General features: G+C 48.9%; 2 protein-coding genes across 7 annotated transcripts in view; one reads left to right on the forward strand and one right to left on the reverse strand.

The window, feature by feature from the left end:
• The window catches only part of LOC149365246 (leukocyte elastase inhibitor-like), a 72,612-nt gene extending 52,647 nt beyond the window's left edge, over nt 1-19,965 (forward strand). For all 5 annotated transcript variants that reach the window (XM_089541248.1, XM_089541244.1, XM_089541240.1 and 2 more), the window contains exons 2-5: nt 11,029-11,433; nt 11,521-11,867; nt 12,293-12,549; nt 17,768-19,965. In XM_089541248.1, the coding sequence (XP_089397374.1) occupies nt 11,051-11,433; nt 11,521-11,867; nt 12,293-12,549; nt 17,768-18,127 (1,347 nt within the window). In that variant the 5' untranslated portion in view covers nt 11,029-11,050 and the 3' untranslated portion in view covers nt 18,128-19,965. The remainder of the gene's footprint in view (nt 1-11,028; nt 11,434-11,520; nt 11,868-12,292; nt 12,550-17,767) is intronic.
• LOC149365248 (uncharacterized) overlaps nt 19,636-21,986 on the reverse strand; it is a 31,021-nt gene continuing 28,670 nt past the window's right edge. For both annotated transcript variants that reach the window (XM_089541269.1, XM_089541268.1), the window contains one exon: nt 19,636-21,778. In XM_089541269.1, the coding sequence (XP_089397395.1) occupies nt 21,551-21,778 (228 nt within the window). In that variant the 3' untranslated portion in view covers nt 19,636-21,550. The remainder of the gene's footprint in view (nt 21,779-21,986) is intronic.

Consider the following 21,986-nt stretch of genomic DNA (forward strand, 5'->3'; position numbering starts at 1 on the left):
GTCACACTTAGGTCAAGCTAAAGGTCAATGGTGGATTCTCCGGGACGACGGCCAAGAGCGGAAACCTCGAGCAGTATTGCTTTCGCAATAAAAAAAATTACCGAAGACGCTTTGAGTCGTCGCGCAGCGACGGCCTGTATCCACGCGTGACCTGTAGACGCGGCGCACTGCGTTTCTTCAGTTGGAGGCGCTGCGGTTTTGCTTTCGGAACCTACCAGGCTTAACCAAAGCTAAGCCCCCGCCAATTTTTTTCACCCATCTGTGATGTTCGAACAAATGCTCATTGCTTCCCCATTTAGAAAGACAAGTCTCCTGTTTAATCACCCTGATCGAATTTGTAGGGAGATGGTGGAGGCCTTTATGATCAGGAAGGAAGCACATGAGCGTGTTGATTCACCATCCATAAATTTCGTAGATAAGGAGTTAGGCTTTCTTGGCAACTGTGTGAGGTCCAGGAGATAGGGAGTGCCGTCCACTATGGAATATAGTCTTCGAATTTCGTTGAAAAAGTTGTCGTTACTCGACTGTGATGTGCATGAGCAGTAGGGTTTTTAGTTTTTATCATTGCTCTCCTGTTTTTTGGATTGTTCACTGTGTCCTGCGCCTTCATATACTTCTCCGAGAATGTAAAAACAAGTTGTTAGTCAGCGTCTGTGTCGTCTCCAGACTTCCTTTTGTCCTGTTTACTGCGCTGTTTAATCATGAAACCAAGCAGCGCAGGTAATCGGACCAGTATTGTAAATGTATTGGCATAGGCCGGCCCTACAATGGACCAATGTGAAACCATCTATTTCCAATACTGGGCCAAATACCTGCGCTGCTTGGGAGCCCTTACCAGCTGGCCCAGTTTTATGTTCTCGAAAACAAATCTTTGCATTTTTTATTTTGTATAGCGATGTGGAAGAACAAAGAAAACGCATAGCAAGGTTGACTGAAACCCATCTGCGTTTTAATTTTTTTTGTCCTGAACCCGAACCCGTTTGAACCGGTTCGAGACGGTCCGAACCGGTTCGAACCGGAACGGAATGTCCCTCTGGAGCCGAACCCGGAACTGAACCCGAAGGGCGTGAACCCGAACCCGAACCGAACCCGAAAAAATGCCGGTTCGACACCCTGCTTAAAACCTTCGCCGCCGCCTTCAGCAGTCTTTCCAGCACCTCGGCAACTCGCACGTTCTCGCTCGTTAATATGAAACGCAGCTGGGGGGACGCATTAAAAGAATGCAGAGAATCCTCTTTATGTCCTCAGCTGACGCAGCGTTCACTGTTCCGTTTCTTCTTCCAACCATTGTTTCTAGTTCCAAAGGGCCGTCACATAAAACCCAAATTTACACCTGCGACGACCATAAACGGTTGCATTTTCGTCACGCGAGATAAAAGGGCCACTGGGGACAACTTGGCCCACTTTTAATGCGACACCAGATGCTTCGCTGCATATTTTTATGCGAAGCATATTGCTAGAGCTACCCATACTGGTGAACAGCGCAAAAAAGGCGGGACAACAACAAGACAAGCGCTGAGACAAGCGCGGCGTGAGTGGTAGCTAGAGGCACTCACGCCGTCGCCGTGGGACCCCTAGCCGTGACACCACGTAACACAGTGACGTCACACCACGTGACACCGTGACGTCACACCACGTGACATCGGATGAGAGAGCCGGCCTCCACCTCGCACCGTCGCCGTGGGACCCCTAGCCGTCACGCCACGTGACACCGTGACGTCACACCACGTGACATCGGATGAGAGAGCCGGCCTCCACCTCGCGCCGTCGCCGTGGGACCCCTAGCCGTCACACCCGCGCATTCCCGCGCATTTCGAACGCGCGTTCACACTCGATGTAGGTGAAACGCTCGCTCCACGGGGCAGGCAGACGCGGATTCCGTGGCAATCCAGGCGCTCACCCAACGCGCGTCTCGGGGTTTGTCGGCGTTCCGCTGTAGCCATGCCGTTGTCTTCCCCCCACGACGAAGGCTTCTAGTGGTTGTAATAAAATGACCAGTATTCAACCAAGGAAAGCCTAGCCACTAATATGCTTCGCATTCCCCAGGCTTAGCCAAGCTGAGCCTCAGCAATTTTTTTCTTAGCAGTGACGTGCTGGACAAGAGTCCCGTACGACGTACTACACATCTCACCTACGGCAACCGTTGTTCCTCGCGTCGTTTCGGTCTCCGAAGGCGAACGGCGACTGTGACTTACAATACGCGCTCAGGTCACGTGAGGCATGCAAGAGCTGCCACGTACAATCGCTGCTTGTTCATTTCTTGCCACTACAACTCTCGAGCAGGTAAGCGTTGATATGAATAAAAAGGAGGAAATGGTTTATGAGGGTTTAACGTCCCAAAGCAACTCAGGCTATGAGGGACGCAGTAGTGAAGGGCTCCGGAAATTTCGACCACCTGGGGTTCTTTAACGTGCACTGACATCGCACAGTACACGGGCCTCTAGAATCTCGCCTTCATCGAAATTCGGCCGCCGCGGCCGGGATCGAACCCGCGTCTTTCGGGTCAGCAGCCGAGCGCCATAACCATGCCACCGCAAATCGGCGACCATGCTGGAGTTGGGTGCCTCACGTGACCTGAACGCGTCTTGTACGTCACAGCCATGCTTGGCTGAGGAAACCGAAGCAGCACGAGAGCAGAGGATAAATTGTAAATGATTTAATAACGCTTGTTGGTGTAATCCACATGGCTGTCGTATGTTCTCTAATGCCCTGCGCATCATTTTGGAGAGAGAAAAAAATTTCAAGGCGCACTTTGTTGACCTAAAGTGCGGTGAGCCGAAAGCCTTGTCACTGATGTGTGGTTAAGACGTTAAGCCTCCCCTCTAAAAGTGTATCGCGACAGCGTCTTGCAACGCTGCCAGGGAGTCCACAGAACGCCATCGCCCATTCGGCTCTACGCCTTGCACGACGGTTAATTGGTTTTTGAAGAAAGGAATGTTTCTCTCTCGTATATCTCGGTGGACACCTGAAGCTAGCTGTAAGGGAAGGGAGGAAGATGGGAGTGAATGAAGACGCAGTATTAGGTAGACGCGCCTTTGTTCATTCCAAACTATCGAGCTGGCATGGCGGAGTGAGAAGCGTGCTCTTCTCGCACTCCGGAGACCCTGGTTTGATTCCCCAACTCGACCAATTTTCTACTCGGTTTTATTTATTTATGTGGTCTGACTAGAAAGGTTAATTAGGCTGATTGGTCTTTACCATTGTTCTAATGACATGCATCATGTCCTGCCACTCACCTGTCAAGTGATGGAGCACATTTCGTGATACTAGCTAATGTATGGTTAGTGATAGTTAACGTGACCTTAACTAGTACACTGATTATTTAGTGTTAGTTAAGGTACAGGCGCAGTGCACAGTCCCACATGCCACTTATGAAGATGAATTACTACTAATTACCAATTAGTCATTAAGCACAATGATATAATCATGAAATCCCTTTGTATCATGTTCCGATGTCTTTCGATGGCACCCGATTAAGTATCGATTGGCTGTTGATTGGCATATGCCCATATAAGGCATGCATCCGGAACGCGGACCCATTTGCTAACACGCCTTGGTCACGACAGTATGAGGCATTAAAGGCTTTCGCCTTAAAAACACCAAATAATGGTGTCTCTACTTCAAGGGTCCCGTTGAGCGGAAAACCCGGCGTAGCCCATAGGCGTTGTGTCGAGAAACTCCGGATTCGTCGATAAGGTGGCTACGTCACAAGTGGAATTTAAAAGACTGACGACTAGAAGCTCGAAATATGACTCTGAAATCCTCAGGATACGTAAGTATGCAAAACAGCCATGTAAAGCAAATCGGGGTCGCGCGTGTGACTCTCGGGTGGCGAGACAGACGCCACTTTTATGCGTTGCATATTGCAGTCACTCAGTTCAGCCCTTGGGCGCGGCCGGGAAGCCACCATTGACCTTGAGCGCAACCACGTGACGTGACGTCACGACAGCAAGAGGAAAAGCTGGGCCTCCCCAACTCGCGCGGTCGCGTGCGGCCGCAGCCACCACCTGACTCCCGCTCCTCCCGCTAGGGGCGCTGCGCCGGCGCGTGACGGCTTGCCGAGAAAATCGAGTGCCGCCAAGCAATACCTCGCCCTAAAAAAAAAAAAGACCGCGCAATATGCAACGCATTCTTGGCTTAACCAAGCTAAGCCTGGGCATCTTTTTTAGTGCGCAGTTCACGAGGTCGTCTAACCAGTTCGCAGAGTTTGTGTGACCTTGAAGGTGACCGTGGCAATGCTAAGCACAGCAACAGCCAAGCAGAAATAAATTTTGCCTCGACTGGGTTTCGAAACCGCGGCGCCGCGAACAGATGAGCTTCGCTGGCCACTGCACGAGAGCACTGTATGCTATCGCCTTATTAAGTAGACGTATTCCCTTACCACTTCCAGCTGTTCCCGAGCGAGACTGTTGAACATTACTGTGGTTTTGTGCATGCTAATTTTAACCCCACTGTTCTCCTCTGCCTGTCTAACTCATTGATCATGCTTTGCAGTTCATGTCCTGAGTGACTTAGCAAGGCAGTGTCATCAGCGAATCGCAAATTACTTAGGTATTCTCCATTAACTCTTATCCCCAACTGTTCCCATTTCAGGCCTCGGAACACCTCCTGTAAACAGACGGTGAATAGCATTGGCGAGATCGTGTCTCCCTGCCTAACACCTTTCCTTATTGGAATTTTACTGCTAAGTTTATGGACTATGGTAGGTGTGCACCCGCTATAAATATCTTCCAGTATTTGCTTATCAGGGGTGGATTGAGGCGGGGTGGCCCCCCTCAAGAGAAATTTATTTATTTATTTTATTTATTTACAAATACTGCTGTCTCCGAGAAGTGACATAGCAGGAGTGGGGTAAATACATTAGTAAAAACAAATAGCATGGGAAGCATAGATATAGATAATACAGAAGTATTAAAAACATATTAACAGGTCAAATTGTCAGGCAACTGAACAACAAACTCTTCAATTGGCAATAACCGAATTGAGCCGTCCAATCCATTCCAAATTTCAACAGTTAGCGGAAAAAAAGAAAATTTAAAACAATCTATATGTGGTTTGAAGGGAACAATGTTTAATGGGTGGTTCCGCCGGGTTGCACGTGCGCTTGAGGACACAAATGTGAAGGGTGCCTGAATGCCAGATGACGTGTGAACGATCTTGTGCAGCATAATGATGCGTTCACGTGTGCGCCTATGTTCTAAAGTTTGTAAAGATAAGCTGTGCATATGGGAAGAAGGTGAAAACTTACGATCGTAGCGGCTGAAGATGAATCGTATTGCTTTCTTTTGAACTGATTCTAAGCGGTCAATGTCGCGCGCGTAATGAGGGGACCAGACAATTGAGGCGTACTCCAGGATGGGTCGAACTAGTGATTTGTAAGCAGTTAATTTACAATCCTTCGTGGCATTTTTTAAGGTTCGTTTTAGATAGCCAAGTTTGCGAAGTGCTTTGCCAGATATGTTATTTATGTGAGCATTCCATTTTAAGTTATGCGAAAATATAACGCCCAGGTATCTGAACTCGCTGACATGGGTCAAGCAGTTACCGTTATTACTGTAAGGGAAATGCAGCGGATTCTTTTTGTTACCAAAGGTCATTGCAACTGTTTTAGTGAAATTAATTTTCATTTGCCATGCATTACTCCATTCACAGAACAATGAAAACACTTTGTTTAGTTCCTGTTGATTATCGGCGTTAGCAACGTTGCGGTAAAGGACACAGTCATCAGCATATAGGCGTAACTTCACTGCGGTGTCATTAGTAACATTAGCTACATCATTAATAAAAATTATAAAGAGTAGAGGCCCAAGCACCGATCCTTGGGGCACACCTGAAGTTACAGAGACTGACGATGACTGTGCATGGTTAAAAGGGACAAACTGGGATCTTAAGTATAAGTAGTCGGTTATCCAGTCCAGTAACTTATTGCCGCTAAACATGGTGCGTAGTTTACGAAGAAGCTTATTATGGCAGACCATGTCAAATGCTTTGGAGTAATCTATAAATATGGCGTCGATTTGATCACGGTTATTTAAAGCGGAAGCGGTGTCGTGAGTAAATTCAATGAGCTGAGTGACAGTGGAAAAACCAGATCGAAAACCGTGCTGACAGTGTGACAGTAGATTATGACAAGTTAAGAACTGAACAAGGTGCTTGTGAATAATGTGCTCAAGAAGCTTACAGCAAGTGGAAATTAGGGAGATTGGTCGGTAATTACTAATTTGTTGTTTATCGCCAGATTTAAACACCGGAATGACATTGGCAATTTTCCAAGCCTGGGGAACGGAGGATGTGTTCAGTGATTTGTTGAAAATCACTGTAAGGTAACGAGCACTCCATTCCGAGTACCTCTTTAAAAACATGTTAGGTATGGCGTCTGGTCCCGCATTTTCAGTTGTGTCAATTTTTACTAACAGATTGTGAACCCCAGCGTAACTTACTTCTAGGTTGGGCAACTGGTGTTCCGAGCTATGAATGAAAGGAGGATTGGTACCATCATCAAGATGAAAGACAGAGTGAAAGTAGTCATTGAAGGCTTCAGAAATGGTTACGGGATCAGAGAAAGGCTGCTCGTTGATAATAAAGGATACAGAGTCATGAGAAGAGGGTAATATTGTTTTCCAGAATTTCGATGGGTTCTCTTTCATGAATGTTGAGAGTGTTGTGTTGAAATAAAAGTGTTTAGCTTGTGTCATTTTTGTCTTTAGCTCCGACTTGAGTGAAAGTAGTAGTGAATCGCGACTTTCGTTTCTTGACCGGCTGCGCTTGCGCAAGCGCTTGATGCGTCTTGTGAGATGAATTATGTCTCTTGTGTACCACGGATGCTTCGGGTTATGTTTCACACATTTTGTGGGGACAAAATGAAGCACACAGCTATGTACTAAATTATAAAACTGCTCTAACAAAGCATCAACACCACACGTTTCACTGCCTGTCACGAAATCTCCGAAAGACGACGCTAGCAGTTCAGTAATAGCATGGTCGTTAGCACGGGTAAAATCTTTAACAATATTGAAATTCGGCATATGGGGCTCACAAACCACATTAAATTGCATGAAAACACACTTGTGATCTGACAGTCCGTCGACTACATCACACTGAAATCCGTACTGTAGCAACTGTTCATTAACAAAAACAAGGTCAAGAACAGAGTTTACTCGAGTTGGACATTCAACGACTTGTGTTAAATCAAATGATATTGCCATATTAATTAGGGATTCACAAACAGCCTTGTCACGACCTGTTGAAATTAACAACGTCCAATCGATACAAGGAGCATTGAAATCGCCGGTAATGATCATTTTATACTTGTGGAGCCTGTGTTTGTATTCTGTAATGTGCGAGAAAATGTTTTCAGAACCGGGCGGACGGTACACAGCACCCACAACTGTCACGAAACCGAAAATGTTTATCCGGCGCCAAACGGACTCAGTATTCGGAAGTTCAGGCAATACAAAAATTTCAATGCCTTTTCTAATGAACAGAGCTACGCCGCCTCCTTTAGCAAACTGCCTGTCGTTTCTGATAACCGAGTAATGTGGAGGCAAAAATTCTACATCTGATATAGAGTTGTCCAATTATGTTTCTGTTACGCAAATAACTGACGGAGTGTAAAACTCTACAAGCCAATTGAAATCTTCAATCTTGTTAAGCAAGCTTCTAGCATTTAAGTTCAAAAGAGTCAGTTTCTGCTCATTTCTACCTTTTTGCTCATCGAGTCACTCTGTGTCCCTAGGCACTGCAGCACGTGCAGCCTTAACAAGCCTTTCGGAAACATCATCCCAAGTGTAACGAACACTGTCGACTATCAGGGAATCGTATTGCAACCTATACTTATCTGCTTCTTTGCGGATATCAACCGAGTTGTCCCAGAGAGCCTTTCGAATGTGCCGTACACGCGCAGAAAAGTCTTCACTAATGTGCGTATCAGATCCTTTTAGTTTTCTGGCGTTTTTAAGGATGGAAAGCTTAGTTCTGAAGTCTAGCAGTTTAAAGATTACAGGTCTCGTCTTTTCAGTTCTTTGTGTGCCAAGCCTGTGACAGCGTTCAATACCTTCACACTGGATTCCAAGTTTGGAATACAGTAACTCCAATACAGAAGCTAATAGCCCCTCAGAAGTTTCATTTGATGGTTCCTTCAAGCCATAGATGATTAAGTTATTCCTACGGGATCGGTTTTCAAGGTCATCATTTTTGCGGTCAAGTTTGGTAATGACATCTTTAAGGTTCTCCACAGTTATCTCAAGATCATGAACACGCTGGAGAGCGTCGTTTGCAGTTGAAGCCAACGCCTCTATGTGCGTAATACGCTGTTCAAAGGTAGCCATTCTAGAGTTGAGCTCGGAAAGCTCTGCGCTGATTCGTGCTTGTCCAGCTAGCAGCTCTGTTAGCATTGCCTCTGCCTTTGGGCCTGGATTAGTCTCGACATCGCCGGACAGTTGCAACAAAATTCTTAAGGAATGCAGCAGACAAGAAAAAATACACGCAAAGGGCTAAGGGTCTGGCAGCACCAATAAGAAACGATCATCGCTCCTATAACATTTGAAAGCGTATTTGTGGCCTACCTGCAAAATGAAGCACACGTGTTTGCAAGAACCGTTCGCCATGCCTCTGCCAGACCCACTGAAGAGGATTGGCCGGTGCGTAAGGGCACCCATAAGAACCACAATTTTTACATGACAATCTAAAAATTCATAGCGGATAATGGACTTGGAAATAAAGGTTTATAAAAAAATGGACTAGGGACCCTACTAACACAGCGAGACGGATAAAGCAATCCACGTTCATGAAGATCCATTTCGCTTACCCCACGCATTAATGTTTTTCCTTCTAGTTGTTGTTGCAGCAAAGAAAATATGAGAGAGAGAGATACAGAGAGGGGGAAAGGCAGGGATGTTAACCAGAAAGGTTTCCGCTTGGTTAACCTGCACTATGGAAGGGAATGAGGTGGATTAAAGAGGGAAGAGATAAGGAACGGGAAACACAGTCACAATCTGTCAATGAAGGCAGTCTCTCTCAAAAAGGCAGTCTCTCTCGCAGTCTCTCGCCTCTCTTCACAAGTTTGGAATGTGAGGAGGAGTAGGGCAGCAGGCTTTTCTTGGTCCGTGGAGAGTAGCTCCAGCAAACATGGCTTTCATCAGAGAAGGTGAGAGTCAAATCTAAAAACCTAATTGAGTCATCAAGGGGCACTTCATGAGTAAAACTCTGCCCTACTCCTCCTCACATTCCAAACTTGTGAAGAGAGGCATTGCCAACCTTTGCCTCGGTAATGCTCTGCGCAGGTCTTGTGCACACAGTATGCAAAAAGAGTTTCTTAGCGCAACTTGACCGCTTGAGGTCAGCGGGCTACCCTGAGGACGTCCTCGTTTCTATTGCTGAGACCTTGACCAGTAAATTTAAGTCACAATACAAAAGAGATGAAACGCCTAGTGAGGAATCCAGACCTGCTGTAATGCCATACCTGCATAAAGTCTCACATAACGTTAAGAAGGTAGCCAAGAAATACGGTGTTAAGGTAGTCTTTTCTGCGCCCACCAAACTGTCGTCACTTTGTTCACGTATCTCAAAAATCAGCACAAAAAAGAAATGTAATGTTAAACACCAGAGCATGTTCACCAAATGCACAACCGATGTTGTTTACTCGCTCCCACTGTCCTGTGGTAAGGCCTACATAGGTCAAACGGGTCAATGCGTCAACGACCGTATGAGGCAGCACCGCTCTTCGCTGCAGCCAGGCAACACAGCAAATCTTCCAAGACACTGCAACCACTGCAGAGACTGCACCCCTCTGTTCCATAATGTCAAAATCATCGGCCGCGGCAAAACACAGATAGAACGAGAAATCTTAGAAGCTTTTAAAATCAAGCAGTTAGGTACTGAATGCGTCAGCGACAGCTCTGTCAGGTTCACGGCAAAAGAGTACACTTTCATGAATGGGACATAGGTTGCCACATGTTTCTTCGCTCGCTTAATCAGTTTTGTGTTTTGCTGTTTTGATAGCATTTGTGGTGCTCTCGCGCATGTGCGCCCTGTTCTGATGTTGGCGAAGTAAAGAATTTTCAGTTGTGTTTCCAGCGTTGTCCTGTGTACTTCTCCTCCTTGTGAATGCGTCTTTTTCGCTGGTTTTCTACTTACGTATTTCGTTCACAAAGACAGGGCACTCACACAGGAGATGAGTGATTGTCTCTTCACAGGCACAGTTTACACAAGAAGGGCTGTCGGCCATCGCGATCCGGAAAGCATACTGATTCGTGAAAGCAGCGCCGAGCCATAGACGGCACAGTAATGTCGCTTCACGACGCGCTACACCACATGGAAGACGGAGGCGCAGTTTGACGGTTGCAGAACTACCCCGTGTTCCACGCTGAAAGTGTGAGCTCCAGCCTCAAGGAACGAAGACCACACGCTGCGTCAGCTCTCGTTACAGGGATACTGACAGGGATTCCGTCAATGTGGGCAGAACGGGCAGCTTCGTTGGCCTGGTGATTTCCATAAATACCGCGGTGGCCTGGCAGCCACTGGAAAAAATTATGTCATGTCCTTTCAATGTGGCATCAGCTCGCGGATTTCTGCAACGAGTTGTTCGTGTGACCCGCGGCGTAGTGCAGGTTGCAGGCCTTGAAGGGCTGCTTTAGAGAAAACTGTCCAGTCATCTGCAGATCTGATGAATTGAACTGCAGCCCGTAGGGCAGCTAGTTCTGCAGCAGTTGAAGAATTGAAATAGGTAGTCCTCACCTTCATTAAAATAGACCTGGCCGGTATCACCACAGACCCAGCATAACTTGTTGCAGTAACTGAGCCATCTGTGTAGACATGTATGTGGTGTTTATGGTTAAAATGCAGATGATGCAGTGTCATTTGTTTGAGAGCAGGCAATGCTAAACCAGATTTCTTAGTAATTCCCGGAATAGAGAGGTGTACCCGAGGTTCATGGATACTCCATATGGGTGAGCATGGTCAAAGAAAATATGATACGCGCGTACACATTCGCGGCCTCAACCGAGTCCCTGTCATTCTCCTTCCACGCAGCTCCTGTGCGGAGGAGTGAGGGATGGCGCCGCGGGCGGTCGCCATTTCCGTGCCCCCGGCGCTGCTGCTGTTGCTGCTGACCGCGCAGCTGCCTCGCGCGCAGCAGGGCCTGCCGTTCGGCACCCGCAAGTTGGCGTTCTCGGCGAACCAGTTCGGCCTGGACCTGTACCGAGCACTGCGGGACGGCGGCGCCGAGTCGCACAAGGCCGAGGGCAACGTGGCGCTGTGCCCCTTCTGCGTCAGCTCCTCGCTGGGCATGCTGCTGCTGGGCGCCCGCGGCTCGTCGGCCATGGCGCTGCGCCACGTGCTCTACCTGTGGGGCATGCAGCACGTGCACCTCGCCGTGCGGGACCTGTCCACCCACCTGGCGCTCAACCTGAGGGATGCCAATCTGCTCATCTTCAGGTAGGAGGCACGGAGGTCTGCTTGTGTTCGGCCGCCGTAGAACCCCGTCAAACGGGGAGGATACAAAAACATGCTCGCGCGATGCAGGAGCCTGTACGTGCAGCGCGACTTCGGCGTCAAGTACCCGTTCCAGCGGTCGCTGTACCACTTCTACAACTCGTCCGTCCACTCGCTGGACTTCGCCGCCAACGCGGAGGAGGCGCGCCAGCACATCAACGCCGTGGTGGAGAAGACGAGCCACGCGCAGCTGGCCAACCTGCTGCCGGACACGCCGCCGCCGTGGACGCAGCTGCTGCTCCTCTCGGGCCTGCACCTCGACTCGCACATCGAGCTGGACCTGGTGCCCGCCGAGGGCGTCCGCTGGAGGGCGCACTCCCCTCCTTCTTCTTCTTCTTCTTCGCAGCAGCAGCAGCAGCTCGGCGCCGCGCCCGATGGTCAGTTTCCAGTGGGTCATCACTCCTCACCGGTCCAAATGAAGCTTGGCTCCCGTGCACCTTCGCTCCTGGGTGTGCGATCTTAACAGCACCCTGTCTAATAACACCCTCGGACTCCCTTCCTGACACCATCTTTCCTTTGCCCGGTTTGGGACTGGCATGGACGTAGTTAGCGGTCAGTTGATAGCTAATTTTATCTCGTCTGAAATCTGCTTCGGGGGAGCGGATCTATATTTCACTCCAGACCTCCCCCAACAATTGGTGCGTCAATGTCCTTGCATCGGGCTGTTGAGCATTCGGCGCTGACTTGCAGAATATTGTGCGTCCGCAGGAACGCACAAAGCGTTTGCATATTCTCTCTTCTTGTGCGCGCTGCGCCCTTTTCATTTTGTGCTCTCAACTTCCTGAACTGCGCGGTTTCGCAGATACGACGGCTGCCCCGGAAGTGCTGGGTGGAAACCCGGCGATGCTGGAGGCCCGGTGGACGCGGGTGCGATACGCGCGCCACGACTACCTCAACTGCAGCGCGGTCGAGGTGCCGCTGGCCGGCGGCGGCCTGGTGTCCCTGCTCGCCCTCACGCCCAACGCGCACGACGACATGGGGCTGCTGGAGACGCGCCTCAGCGCGCAGCTCATCAGCGACATCCTCGCAAACATGCACGTGCGCAGGGCGAACCTCAAGGTGCGTCGTCATTAACTTCGTGGCGCTATTTTCAAAAACTTTTGCTTTCGCGCCGATGATGCGACTACACTGTAAATTAATTTGCACACTTAAGACTGGTTCACAGGCCTGTTTCACACCCAAGCGAAAACGCTCTGGATTCCCGCCGCCACGGCGCAAAAACCTGTTTTGAGTCGTCGCGGCGGCTCCAGCTGCAAGGTTCGAACAAGTTGACAATTTTTCGCTGCGACGCGCCGCTCAACCGTACAATTCGCTCCGTCGCTTGCATGTGAACCAGCCTTTAGAAGCGATGCGGCAAATAAAATGACCACCTTGGTCAAAATTTTCTATTTATCGACTTATTTTTAGGTAACCCTGGCCTTCACCTGTCTCGTAACGAAAAATTACAGCGAAATAAGCAGCGCAGATTTAGAAAATGAGGTCTTCTAAAATCCCGATTGAGTCGCGCTCCTTATGTTCCCGACGGCGGAGCACCCCCGCACTTCTCCGGCCAAAAGCATACGAGGAGATAAGCGAGGACGGTTTCCTGTTCTCACTTTTACAGCGATTGCCATCACCTCGCAACGAATGACAGCGGAGGGATCCCGCTTTGAATCCTGAGCATAGGTCGGCACACTCACTCATGAGTGCATTCATATCGCCTCACTCACACTCACGTCTGTGAGTGCGACTGAGTGGTCGTGAGTGTGAGTGGATGTCAGCATGGGTGACCATGAGTGCGAGTGAATGGATGTGAGCGTGAGTAGAGGTGAGTGGTTAATGTACATGATTTATGAGTGGACGTGAGTGGCAATGAGTGGATGTGAGTGGTGGGTGGACGCGACAGCGAAGTCGGTCGCGTATGTTTCGCGACGACGATACCCGCTTGGCTATTTTCATGTTGTTGACAGCTGAGGGAAGCAAATATTCACTACTGAGGGCGCTCGAGGCAGCATAAGACACCATGCCGGTGTCTTTGGACAACCGAAGCTGAGGATTCCGCTGACACGGGAACGGCAATCTTTCGTTGCCTCTGTAGTTCACCGTTGGCACTGGCGCAGGCCCTTTGCGGATGCAATAAGCCGCTACGAGTTTTGTGAGATCCTTTATCGAATTTCGCAGTGTCAGTGCCGAAAATATCGACAGGTGTATTGTGATGTGCGCGCACTATGGCTTACGCGGTGTAGCCTTGCCTCACCACACATCAGTGACACAAGCAGCAACACCGCGCTTAAGGCTTTCGCCTCACTGCACTTTAGGTCAACAAAGTGCCCCCCCCCCCCCCCCCCCCCCCTGAATTTTTATTATTTAGCCGGCGCCATCACCTAGCCGTGCATTACAGAGGAATACGAATGTTTTCGCGCCTCGCTTAGCGAAAATTAATGCTTGTTTACTTATGCCAGGAGATCCCGCTTGTGCGCTTTCGAATAAGTCAGCGAACCTTTATATGTCTGCTGCGGAAGAGCTCGAAATCAGAATTGTGGTCGACGTTATTCTGGACAAAAGTTTGCGGAATCAAGATTCGCAAAAAAAAAAAAAAATTGTGTGCTACCTCGCTGGTCAGTTAGCTGGCACTAAAAGATGGAGCATGCTTGATCTTTGTGCTTTTTGTCGACCTCCTTTTCCCAGCGACCCTCGAAAACTTTTGTCCGTGTCTATTCACAACGATGGGAAAGGTCGTTTGGCTTTTGCTGAAGTGCAGCGATGCGGACTCCAGGGTACACAGCAGGCGCTCAAATTGATGCTCGCACAGCGAATCCCAGAAAAGATATCGTCGTAGTCGTTTCGGGCGAGATACGCCGAAATGTGTCCCTCTGAATTTCAAAGTGACATCGAAAATCCTATGCATCGAAGTGCCAGCGAGAACGTCCCCATGGAAACGATTCATGCTCTCGCATTCCTGCAGGCTCGACCATCGATCGCCGCATAGGTTTAATTTCGAAGAGTAAGCGGCAGCGCGCAGCTGCTCTGCCGCGCGCAGGGGCGTCGGAGTAGGCAATGCAGGTGCAGCGACAACTGCCCTCATTTAGCATGGCTCTCCAAGTCAAAGGGCACCTGCTCAGTGCCAGGAAAGTACGGGTTTACTCCCGACAATCGCCGCCTTTTCAATGCGAGAGCATATGGCTCTGTCGCGTCAGCAAAAAGTGTTCGCATATTCTCCACACGATTACGTCGTTCTCTGCAGATAAATGTGTGTGAAAAGTATGACTGTGACAGGTAGTGCGTGATAAAATGTTGCCGTGGGAAAAATTTCTTTCATGAGGCGTAATTAAACACGAAAAAAAATACACTTAACGTCAAAATAGCCATGGACGTCAATATAGTATGCGGACGTTTTGCTTTCGTATTTCTCCTATGCGGGTCGCCGCAGAGATCTCTCCCTTGAACAGCAGCAATTTTTCGGCGCATGAGCCTTCAAGGATTGGTTTATTGGGGTTTAACGGCGCGAAGCGACTTAGGCTATGAGAGACGTCGTAGTGGAGGGCTCCGGAAATTTCGACCACCTGGGGTTCTTTAACGTGCACTGACATCGCACAGTACACGGGCCTCTAGGCCTCTATCGAAGTTCAGCCGCCGCAGCCGGGATTGAACCCGCGTCTTTCGGGCCAGCAGCCGAGCGCCGTTACCACCGAGCCACCGCGGCGGGCGAGTCTTCAAGGAAAATAAAGGGTAAAGATGATAGCGGCGTTTATGACGGCGTTTTTTTTCGCTGTCCCAGTGGAAAAATAATCTAAACGCCACTGCAATCTGGAAGCATTATTTATCCGAGTTTTATTTCTCACAATTTTCGATACTCTGTATTGCGTATATTAAGCAGAGAGACGCCTCCAAAATTTTCATATGCAGCGAAAATTTCCATAAGAAATGACATCCAGAGTCAGGACTGCACTTTTCGCTTGGCGAGCAATGAAATCCTAAAAAATACACGCTCTTGAGCGTATCAGGCCAGGTAAGCCGTCAGGTGGCGTCACGGACGCACGCTTCTATAGGTTTAATAGAGCTTCGCAAAAAACACTCGCCGATCACGAGCAGTTTCGACATTTTTCATGCCAGGGGGCATTTTTTAGTCCAGTTTTATTTCTCGGGACATCTGAAACTTTGGGAAGCGTGTATTACGCCCGAGCTGCCGCCAAAGAAGCTCTACGCAGCGAGACATCCGCGACGACAGATATGGCACCCCGAGTCAGATTCTAACCAGTAGCCATCCCTGAACAAAAAATACGCAGGAGTGAAGCGGAGGAGGGCGCAAGCACGAAAAAGTCGCCAGAAAGAGCTCGCCAACTTTCGCGCGCGAATGTGGGTTTCTGCTGAGTGCATTATTTGGTCCAGGTGTTCTTGACGAATGTAGGGACACTCTCAGTACTCCCAAAATGGGTGCAAAGTATCGTTGCCACACCCACAGAGGGGTGTCACAGTTACTGCATCACCCCACTATAATTACGATAACCGGATACGTTCTTCACGGCGTGTCTGCATGACATTCAGAGCATGCTTTCTGTTTAGAATACATTCGAAAAAGTGCTCCTCCTAGACGGGCGACCTTCAGCAAATTCGCTCGCACAGCAACACAGTGCTGAGTCGTTGGAAAGAATTGTAAAACGCTGCTCATGTGACAACCAAGTTCTGTTGGCCTCTGGAGGTGTGGCACATACGGTACCCACAGCGGGGGACTGGCCAGGGTACGTTGCACCACCTTCAAACAGTACAGGGACACATTGACGGAAATGAGTTGCAGTACAACACAGAACCAAACCACGATCGCACGCCCTGTGCATGCGCATACTTTCTCCACGTTTATACAAGCGGGCCAGTGATGTTTAGCAGTCCAGCTAAGATAATTAGTTTAATTTTCAAACTGGGGACGCGAAAACTGTCAATGCTGTCCACATTGAACCTGCAACTATCCTTGAATAGGGAGAGATTTGGCATGCCGGAGATGCATACCGGCTTGGGGAATGGGAGCTGCGCATGCGGCAGGGTACTGATTGATTGATTACAAACATCTTTATTTCTTCAATATTCTCAGAACATGTGGGTGGGCCGCCTAGTCCAGTAGTCCACTGGCTGCTGCTGCTGCGCTGGCCCTCCCCACCAGCCAGTGCTGACGGTCAGGATCATCGCTGAGCAGAATGGCCTCCCACTGCTCCTCCGAGGGGTTTGGAATGGGGTCAACTAAGGGATTAAACTGGCATGCCCACACCATATGGTAGAAGTTAGCTACCTCTCCACAATGTGGACACTGCGGAGAGTATAGTGTAGGGTACCACTGGTGTAATTTATAGCTGGTGTTGGGTATGTGTTGGTCTGTAGTCTCCTAAGGGTGTTCTCTTGTAACTTATTGAGGGATTTGTGTGGTGTTGGGTAATCTTTTCTGGCTGTTCTGTATGGCGCGAGATTGTCAGCATACACTGCTAAACCTATTAGGTCGCGGCACCCTTCATGGTTATCAGGGGGAGACGCCCGGTATAGAAGGGCTCGGGCATGCCTGTGGGCGGCTTCGTTTCCTCCTGGTAGTTCCAGACTTGGTTGGGTGGATGCGTAGTCAGCAATGACAACCCTGACTTGTGAATTAATGCGTTATTGAAGTTGCGACAGGCGTTCTGGGAATCAGTGAGCACAACGGCGTTGGGGTTAGATGCTACAGCTAATGCAATAGCTGCCTCCCTGCGTGAGTGGGGTTTGATGTTTTCACCGAGGCGCAGTTCACCATCGACCCTGAAGGCATTGAGACCACAATAGTCATGAATCCATTCTTTGGTACTGCTGCGTCCACGTAAAGGGTGTTAATTTGCTTGTCCCATTTCTTCTGCAGGGCTTCACCTCTTGCTTTCCTCCTCTCGATGTTATATGCAGGATGCACATTCCGCGGAATGGGGTGCACGTTGATGCGTCTTCTCACATCGCGTGGGACCTCTTCCCTTTGGTCAATTGCATAGGGCTGATTAACATGCGATTTTTTTCGAGCAGTTCTCTGCCGGGTAGGACCACAGCGTATGCGCAACAGCCGTACGTAAAACCGGTATAAGTCTCCGGCACGCTAAATCTCTCCCGCAAAGAAGCTCACTTAGCCCACATGTCAGATGCATGCTTGAACTGCGAATTTTCTGTCCATAACCACTGCTGCAACACCCCGCATTAATGTGCTACGCGTGATCAGCGCACACTTTTACACAAAAAAGTTAAGGCCGCAATTTTCGCACTGTATGCAGTCGTTCACCACCGACCTGTGTCCTCGCAGTTGCCGCGCATCAAGATCGAGCACAGCCACGAGAACCTGACTACGCCGCTGGCCCGCATGGGGCTCGCATCGCTGTTCGGCCCCGGCAGGGCGCAGCTGTTCGACATGAGCGACGTGCCGTGGCTGCACGTAACCAACGTCGTGCACAAGTCCTCGCTGGACATCAAGGCGCCCCGCGTGGCGAGCAGCGGACCTGCGGCCGCCCCCCCGCCCAAGCCGAGCAACCGGCGCCGGGAGCCTGCCTTCGTGGGCCCCTCGGAGGAGACCATCGACGTTGTGCTCGACAGGCCGTTCCTCTACTTCGTCGTCGACAATGTCAGCGGCCTGGTTATTGCTATGGGCAAAGTGCTGAACCCGTAGACTTATGAGCGCGTGCGTCCTGCCGCGCGAAGCATCCCGCCGAACAAATGTTGGGCAGCCGGGCACTTTACTGGACCACAGAAACGCCTTTAGTAACCGTTGTCTTCGAACAAAGGTGGGTACGGTCCAGCTACTCTGTGCTCAGGCATTGGCCTCTCGCAGCCTCTACCTCCGGCGTCCCTTAGTTTCAGCGCAGCCCGAAATATGGCCTCCAAAGTTGGAAGACTACATACCCTGTGGTAGACTATGCCGATGGCACAGAAACAGTGACCTCAGAAGCCATGGCAACGGGAAGTCGATGGGCCAATTCTTTTCAAACAGGTTGCACGCTTCGTGAAGTTAACCGTAAAACACTTCTAAAATACTTCACCGGTACACGCACAGCTAGCGGAAAGACCCAGGAACTTGCTCGATTTAACTCGAGACCTGCCTTACTTCTGCTTGGCGGACATTGAACCAAGGGTGGTCTAAATTAATCGGAAGCAGTTCTAGGATGAGAGATCCCACATACCGTAGTACCATACAAGTAATGCACAAGAACTTTCCTCTATGACACAATAGTGCAGTCAACGTTGCAGGCGAGGTTACCATAGTCAATGGCACCGACCGGGTCCTTGCAATAACGTAAACGCTGTCAGTATCAGTGCTCCTTTTGGGCATTAAAAAATAAATTCACAAATGGCATCTCTGTTGAAGTGCCTACTGCCACGGTGCTGCTAATGATTGACCACGAGGTGGTCGCAGGGCCCCTTCCTGTTTACGGCCTTACACAGACAGCCGGTGATTGGGAGCTGCGACAGAATGCGTGGTAGGTGCTCAGCTTTCAAAGCCATGCAGTGCTGGAAATTTATGCAACTAGCCATCAATGCACAAAGTTCACTGAATGCTTGCACAAGTTGGTAGTTTGTATGAAGGTACTCAGATCGATATGAAGTGCAAATCTTAGGTGGTACGTTCTGCACGAGTTGCAAGTTGTATTTAAATAAATACTTCACCTCAGCCGCAAAAACAGCCGCACTATACGACGCATCTGCCACTATTTCAAATGTGAAGCTAACTTTCAGCAGAATGCAATTGTCAAATACAGCCACCTCAATTCACTTCACCACTCCACTGATTTCACTACAAACTACCAGCATGGTCACAATATATGGCATTGAATGGTCTCCTAATATGCGTTGTACGCAGCAGAAGCAAGACTGCTGCACACCACTTTTGTCACAAGACTGGTCAGCCTTACACACAGGCAACGTGATGGGCACGAGAGCTCCAAAAGTAGACAGTCCTAACTGTTGCAGTACCAGTGCAACACATCGCAAAACATTTGCATACAATGATATCACCTGTTGAGCCCAATTCTAATGATTTCCAAATGGGCTGTGCACTCACTGGTTGAAGCAATGCCGGCTGCCTGGTGCACCACTTCAACACTGTGTATGGCAATAAAAAGTATGTCATCATGAAGCTTCCCTAGTGAGCAAGTTGATTTAGTGAAGAAAGTCCAAACAATCACAAAAAATGATGTTTTATTGACGATGACTGTGCAGCAGCATTAAAGATGTGGTTGATGTCGCATGGTTCCTTTTGACGCACCAATTTCTCCTCCTCCCATCGACAGGTTTACCAGCCGTGTCAATGCCATGCTTGAGCCATTTGTTCATGCTGAAGGATTCCGTTTAATAACCTGACTGAACAAAACCCAAAAGTAGGTGGCACGCAGTAATCTCAACTTGCTGACACTACGCCATTTTCAAGCAGGTCTGAAAACCTGTGCAAAACCAACCTGCATGCTGCTGCCCAGCCTGACCACCCACAATCATAGCCACCATGGTATGGGGCTTAAAACCTTCCACTTCCTCAACATGGCACTCCTGTCCATCACAAATCTTTCCCTGTGTGGTACAAAACTATGAACAAATTTAAAATAATCATGAATGAACAATTCTAAAGGACAAAACAAAATTTGGCAGTAGCTTTCTGTCACACTTGTACAAAGAAAAAAGACAGGTACACAAGGTCACACCAATAACAGAAGAATCACAATCATTTGCAAACAAGAAGAGGCAATGCAGAACAGACATTCCTTATGTACAGCTGAGATGAAGAAAAAGGAACTGCAATGGTGCTGAATCACAACTATTTTTCCTGCAGAAGCCTCGCTACAGCAGCAAAACTGAACACTGATAATTAATTCGTCAAAGCTGTTGGTCTTTTTCTTTCATGCCAAAGTACCCTGCCAAGATGAGTATAGTCCCCATAGTACCTGCAAAGCAACAATGAAGGCAACAAAAACTTGTGCAAATAATGAAAGCCAAACAGAAGAAAAAGCAAAGACCAATAAGTGCAATTCCCTTAAATAGAACCCCCCCCCCCCCCCTAACATGAGGGGAAAAAAAAAAAGCTCACAGTGAACTTCCACCATGACAAAAAAAAAAAAAAAAAAAACTCATCTTGATAGTCTGCAAAGGAAGCACAATCAAATATCCCTGCTGGATTCAAAGAACAGCAGGGAAAGTACTTTATTTCCTTGTGTAATGAATGCACTTGCTATTCCTGCTGTAAAAATATAATTTTGTTCAATATATTACAGTGCACAATGAACACAATTTCCGCAGTTTCGTATACTTTTGAAAAGAGAAACGCTCATTACACAAGTAAACATTCGCAATAATTGTATAAATATGAAGCTAAGACTATGAAAACATGGAGACAGAAGGTGCTCTTCTGGCAGATGGCTGCAGCACATTTTCAGATCTGTGCCGAGTGTCACTTCATTGGTCTTGCAGACAGCCCCGAGGCACCATGAACGCAGGAGGCAGTGGATGCTCCCTATCTCCCTTCTTTAGGCCCTCTCTACTGCAATGGCAATTCCTGTCCCTCAACACTGAATTGGCACATGTGCTCTGGCGCACTTGTTACCTTGTCTTGCTGGCACACACGGACTGTCATTTGGCCAAAATGAAATGGAACCACCCCAAGACAGTTTTCGACATATTTCCTCTTGCCAGGGGGATGGCAGGGGGAAATAACCTAAACCCAAACAACGAATGCTCCAATGAAAAACAAGTGAAAACATTACCTTTCACACAGACTCAGAATGCCTTTACAAATGAAACATGCAAACTGCTCCTCAGGGGCAATATTTTCGAAGCATGTTCATATTGGCACAACACGATTGCCCAAAACAATACAAATAGACAGGCGCACTGCAGCGTACCTCGTGATGCAGTAATGCTCGCAATAAGCCTTCCCCTTTAGAGTGTTACGCTACACGACAGAAGAGATGTCTCGTGTTGATACCCTTTGCAAAAACCATTGCAGCAACCCACACAGAGTGAACACAAGTGAGGAAGAGATGAAAGCTCACAAGACGATAAATTACACTGCTGCTAACCTACCCACAAATCCCAATGCCCCTAGTGCTCAGCCCAGAATATCCACATAGTCTTCGTCGGCAGCAAGCAGGCTGGATGGGGAAGCAGCTGCTGCTGCTGCTGGCGCTGTGCGGGTGATGGTGAGCACCTCCTCGCGGCGGAAGAGGCCGCTGCGCTTCTCCTTGAGCTTCTGCCGCAGCGCCTTCTCCTGCTGCCACTGGATGGCACTCTCCTGCTGCTGCTGCTGCTGCTGCCGATGGCGCTTGCGCCGGCCCCTCTGTCGAGCACAGAGGTGGTACCAGGTCAGAAGGAGCCCCCACCACCCCTGGACAACCTCAGCCACGTACAAGCCAACAGGGCAAAAAATTTGGCAGTGGCTTAGCTCTGGTTAAGCCTGGATATACAAGCGAAAAGCTGCAGTTATGCTTTGTTTGACATCGTGGCTGTCGCAGTTCGCGCACAGTGCACTGGGAGCACCACGATAA

Source organism: Amblyomma mixtum, chromosome 1 (assembly GCF_055824585.1).
Source record: "Amblyomma mixtum isolate Tamu chromosome 1, ASM5582458v1, whole genome shotgun sequence".
Classification (NCBI taxonomy): domain Eukaryota; kingdom Metazoa; phylum Arthropoda; class Arachnida; order Ixodida; family Ixodidae; genus Amblyomma; species Amblyomma mixtum.